Source organism: Vigna unguiculata, chromosome 2 (assembly GCF_037176805.1).
Source record: "Vigna unguiculata cultivar grain cowpea cultivar isolate G323 ecotype 2 chromosome 2, ASM3717680v1, whole genome shotgun sequence".
Taxonomy (NCBI): Eukaryota; Viridiplantae; Streptophyta; class Magnoliopsida; order Fabales; family Fabaceae; genus Vigna; species Vigna unguiculata.
Window position 1 is genome coordinate 21850017 of NC_140793.1, and position 5756 is coordinate 21855772.

Below are 5756 nucleotides of genomic sequence, written 5' to 3' on the forward strand. Positions count from 1 at the left end.
TATATGTATATAATTTATATTTTTGAATAATAGGAGCAATTTGAGAAGAGAATTTCTGAAGCAAGATCAGATGCTATATATATCTTCTGTCGGACAATTTGAAGAGGAAGAGAAAATAAGGATTAACACTTGGGTTCTTGTTGATGGTGGAAAGAAAAAGGATTGAATCTACAGGATTGGACAACAAGTTCAAAATTATAGGGAGGGTAATGAAAGGTTAAGTCATCAATTTTCATCATTTTTCAATGTTGTTGTTCCTTACTTCCTCTTGATGTACAAACATTACTTCAACACCAATAGCAGTAAGAACACCAACAAGAGGAACCACAACAAAACCATCAAGACCAATGTTAAGATAGATGTGATCACAATAATTCTTAGGCATTTAGTTTTAATGTTTACCTTTTGGATAATCTTAGCACTTCATTTAGGTTACATTTGGACCAAACTAGATTTGGATTGTATCTTCTTAGACCATTACTTTGTTATGAGTTGTTGGTCCTTGATTTTGGATACATGTTCTTAGTTCTTTATTTGGATTGTATATTGCAATGAGTAGGTTTTGGATATGCTATATTAGAACTTTATTAGATTGTCATGTGCATCATCTTCAATTGATTTAGTGATGATAAAATTTTATTTTATTTTTAATTTTATTACATTTGAGACACAAAAATCTAAAAGTAATACATATATATATATATATGTATGTATGTATCAGTATGAAAAATAGTTATATACGAAACAAATTTGTGGGTAAAGTCCACATCAGTTACATATGGATTTATTCTGTATGTAAAGGTAGTCAACATTTCATATGGATATATTTCATAGGTAATGCCTTCGACATTACAAATGGAAATATTTCGTAAGAAATGTCTTTAGACTTTACATGCCAATTATATTTTTGTATGTAAAGATTCGTAATTTTGTACGTACTGTTACCTATGGATATTCTGTATGTAAAATTACATATGGAAATTCTCCTTATGTAAACTACGTATGCTATCTTTACATGAGATTTTTTTTCTGTATGTAGTCCATTGGTATCAATATTTCCTTATATGAATAAATTTAACATAGTTGTTAAACTTAATAATTTATTCAAAAGAAATATTTGGAAACTTAATCAATTATGAAAATTAGATATAAACACCTTTTTCTGAATACAAATACACATGAGATGTATATCTAAATCTAATTTCAACACATTTCTATAAACCAAATATTATTTTTTAACAAATTATAACAATAGTTGAATATTATTTTCAAATATTCATATGTAATAAGTAAAATGTATATTTTTACTATAAAACTACCATTGATCAAGGTGTTTGTGATAATGGTCTTTACGTTAGTTCATCTATAATGGATTCGAAGAGACTTTAGACCAATCAACATCAAAGAAATTAGATTAAACTTATTTTTAAATGAGATCAACATAACCTTTAAATGGCTTAAATCAAATCTCGTATATGTTGGACTTACCTCTAAAACAACATTTATCAATGTTACTATTGTTAGGTCTATTTCTACGTCTAAATCTATGTTCTCAATGAAAAGAAAATATTTTCTTTCAGCACATGTATATATTGTCAACTTTCTTTTCACAAAATAAATTTCAAGTGTAATTATTAAGAGTTTCCACATTTCTTCGCGGAAAAATGTTACGGGTTTAAAATATTTTAAACATGACAACAATCACATTAACTTTTATACAAAATACTAAATGTTTATGACACTAGATAGTTGAACAATTGAGATTCATTAACGTTAAATAATTCAATATAATAATAGAAATACATTATCACTATAATAAATATACTCTTTCGAGAGACTAGTAAATAGTAAATTAAAAATTATATAAAATAAATCAACATAAAATTAATGTTTTATTGTAAAACGATAATATTGATCTATCAGATAGGAGAAAAAAGATAAATTTATTAAAGAACATGGTTTGGTTGTACACTTTAACAAGAAATATTTGAGGAAATGGGATTGAGTGGGAATTGAGTGTCCCAAGCATAATTGAATACGATAGCCCCTTTAAAGAGAGGTTGACCTGAACTAACAAGACAAGCATCACCTGAAACTTTCAAAAGTGATGGGTTAACTGCTTCAACTGTTTGAAATCCTTTGCAATTCAATTGCACATTGGTTTGAACACATGCACACCTATTTGTGATACTCACAGTCCATTCTGGTTTTCCGTTTACCTTATGTCCTGTTGCAGATTGGGTTACATGGATGTCGCTCAAAGAACATTGACTATAACCTGAAAGCATCATTCATATAACATAAATCATTAACATTGTATCATAGACAAAAAATATTTTTCTTTCATGATAGAAGATTTCACCTTGAGAGACTAAGGCAAGTAAGAGAGTTGCGATAAAAATCTTCACCATTTTTGATAACTCAAATACAAGTTTTAATTCTTCAATTTGTTTAGATAAAGAATAACTTTGTATGTGATATTATTTATACTCCTATTTGAGTTGAATCCCATTAATTCTTTCTCATTTGAAAACATATACGATAAAAAAATTAAACTAAAACTTAATAGTCATAAACTAGGAAAATAATACTAATTAGCAAAAGAGAAAATATACCTTTAATTACATACCTGATTATGCTAATATATAAAAAAATCAATGAATACAATAGGAATAAAAGAAAGCAATTCATAGCTGACTAGTCCTGTATATCTTCATTATGGTGTCCCGGTAAGATTATTATTCATTTCAAAATAATTCTTATAAAAGTAATGAATCAATGAATTCTTTATTCTTTTCCAAAGACATATGTATTAATTAATTTCAAATCAAAGTCCTCTTTAAAAACTAAGTTTATGTCCTTATATAATACTAAACTAGTTAATTCAGAAAACTTTTAAAAATTAATTACTTTAGTTAAAATTTTCAATTTGGTAATAATTTAATTATTTATCTAAAATTATCTTTAGAAATAATTGGGGCTAATCATAAAATATTAAAATAAGAAAATTATTATTGTTTAGAATAAAATAATAGTATATTTATTGATATATAATGAATGTAAATATTGTTATGATCATATCATCACTTTATCCGAAAATGTGATGATAAAACCATACATTTATGCACTAAATAATTGATTTTAATCATTACCTTTTTTAAATAATTGAATTATCATTTTCATTTAGAATTTACTTTTTTACATTCATTCCTTGCATGTTTCATAAATTATATTTAAGTACACATTTCTTCTTTTAAACAGTATATGGTATCCTTATAATAATAATGTGATATGAAATATCAATGTCTACCTAACGCGTTAACTCCATATAGTTCGTCTATGATAAATGTTAGATATGTTTTTTATCCTCATAATATTATTTTATTTTCCTATAAAACTTATTTAAAGTTTTTAAATTTATCTTTTAATTGTTAAAATTAATTATACATTACATTTTTGGTATATTTGAATCAATTGTACCGTCTTACATTTTTTAAATTATTAAATTTTTATTTTAGTAGAGTAATATTATAAAGGTTCATAAATTACTATATACCTACTACATTTGAGTAACTCGTTTAAATTTAAAAGTCCTAAAGAAAATTAATTGTATGAACAATAAAGTATGTACTCCATTTTTAAAGTGAAAATTATTAGACCGAAATATTCATCACCACTCCCCAACTTTTTAGTCAGTACTCCCCACTTATGGATTCAGTTATTGATGATTACTTTTATAAAAAGTCCAATTACAGAAGATAACCGAATATTAAGTATTTAGGTAGTGGAAATAAATTTACAATACATTAAGGTCATCAAGTTTGAAGTCCATTTTTAAAGTGGAAATTATTAGACCAAAATATTCATCACTACTCCCCATTTTTTTAGTTAGTAGTCCCCACTTATGTTATCAATTATTGATGGTTACTTTTACAAAAGACCTAAGTAATGGACATAACCGAAAAGTGAGTATTTAGGTAATGGAAATCAATTTGCAGTACATTAAGTCCACATGTTTTGTGGATAATAAACTTTGAACCCCATTTTTGAAGTGGAAGTTTTTAGACCAAAATCTTTAATACCACTCGCGACCTTTTTAGTCAGTACTCCCCACTTATGCATTCAGCTATTGATTGTTACTTTTATAGTCAATAGAACATCATCAAAGTGACCTTCAGATGGTTGAAAATGATTTTCATGACAACAACATTCACTACTGGGTTATGTGGATAGTGGCTCTTTTGGGAAATCTGCTAATATTATATTGTTCATAGGTGGGAAGTACAGAAGTAGTACATGGGGAGTTGTGATGAGTATTTTGGTTTTCATTACCCAGGTTTTATATCAAAATCAAACTTCATTGTGAATATAATTTCCTCACGAGAACTTTAACATAGTACAAATTCATTTCCATCACCATGACATTCAATAATGGGTAAGGCTTAAATATACATTTGGTTCTTATTTTTGTTGATTTTATTAAATTTGGTCCTTATTTTTGTTTTATGTTCAATTAGGTCCTTATTTTTGTCAAATTATGGTCAATTTGGTCCTTTTCACTAACGATGTTTAAATAGTTAACGTTTTTGAACAGTACATGCCACGTGTCAGCTCCTGTTTTTTTTTTTTAAATTTTAATTTTTTTTAAATTTTTTTTAATTTCAAAAAAATGGTCCACGTGTCAAGTCACAATTGTGCTACGTGTCAAGGCTAGTACCACGTGTAAGTTGGTGGTAGTATTATTTTTTTTGTTCAATTTAGTCCCTATATTCGTTACTTTTGTTCAATTTAGTCCCAATTTTTGTTAAAATAAATCAATTTTATCCCTTTCAAATTGACACTAAATTTAATATCTTTTATACAAATTATATTAATATCTTTTCTAAAATTGACCTTTGAATTTATTATTTTTTTAAATTCAATTATAAATTATTAAATTTAATTATAAATTGAATAAATTCTTATATTTAATTTCTAAATAGAATATAATTATTTAAAATATTATAAGCATATAATTATTAATTTTTTTTTTCTAATATTTATATTCTAAAATATTTATAAAATCGATATATAAAAATATTTTAAATATTCAAAATATTTTAGAAAAATAAATTAATATTTGTAAAATTAACATTTACATATAAAATATTTTATATTTTAATATCTAAAATGCAATAAAAATATTAAATATTTTAAATTTAAATGTGAATTTTACAAATGTTAATATATATGTTTAAAATTTTAATAATTATATTTTAATAATATTTAAATAATTATATTCTATTTAACCATTGAATCTAAGAATTATATTCAATTAATAATTAAATACTATAATTTATATTTAAATTTTTAAAAAAACTAATAATAATGTCAATTTTAAAATTAAATGGTTCTATTATAGGGAGGGTAATGAAAGGTTAAGTCATCAATTTTTATCATTTTTCAATGTTGTTGTTCCTTACTTCCTCTTGATGTACAAACATTACTTCAACACCAGTAGCAGTAAGAACACCAACAAGAGTAACCACAAAAAAACCATCAAGACCAATGTTAAGATAGATGTGATCACAATAATTCTTAGGCATTTAGTTATAATGTTTACCTTTTGGATCATCTTAGCACTTCATTTAGGTTACATTTTGACCAATCTAGATTTGGATTGTATCTTCTTAGACCATTACTTTGTTATGAGTTGTTGGTCCTTGATTTTGGATACATGTTCTTAGTTCTTCATTTGGATTGTATGTTGCTATGAG

The 5756-nt window shown here is 25.2% G+C and overlaps 1 protein-coding gene across 1 annotated transcript; it reads right to left on the reverse strand.

The window, feature by feature from the left end:
• Window positions 1-1967: 1967 nt before the first annotated feature.
• LOC146888441 (TPD1 protein homolog 1A-like) lies at window positions 1968-2411 on the reverse strand. The gene is made up of 2 exons (XM_085670107.1): window positions 2363-2411; window positions 1968-2278 (listed from the first exon to the last, which is right to left on the reverse strand). The coding sequence occupies exons 1-2, from the start codon at window positions 2409-2411 to the stop codon at window positions 1974-1976; spliced, it is 354 nt and encodes a 117-aa protein (XP_085526233.1). The 3' UTR covers window positions 1968-1973.
• Between the last annotated feature and the right edge of the window lie 3345 nt (window positions 2412-5756).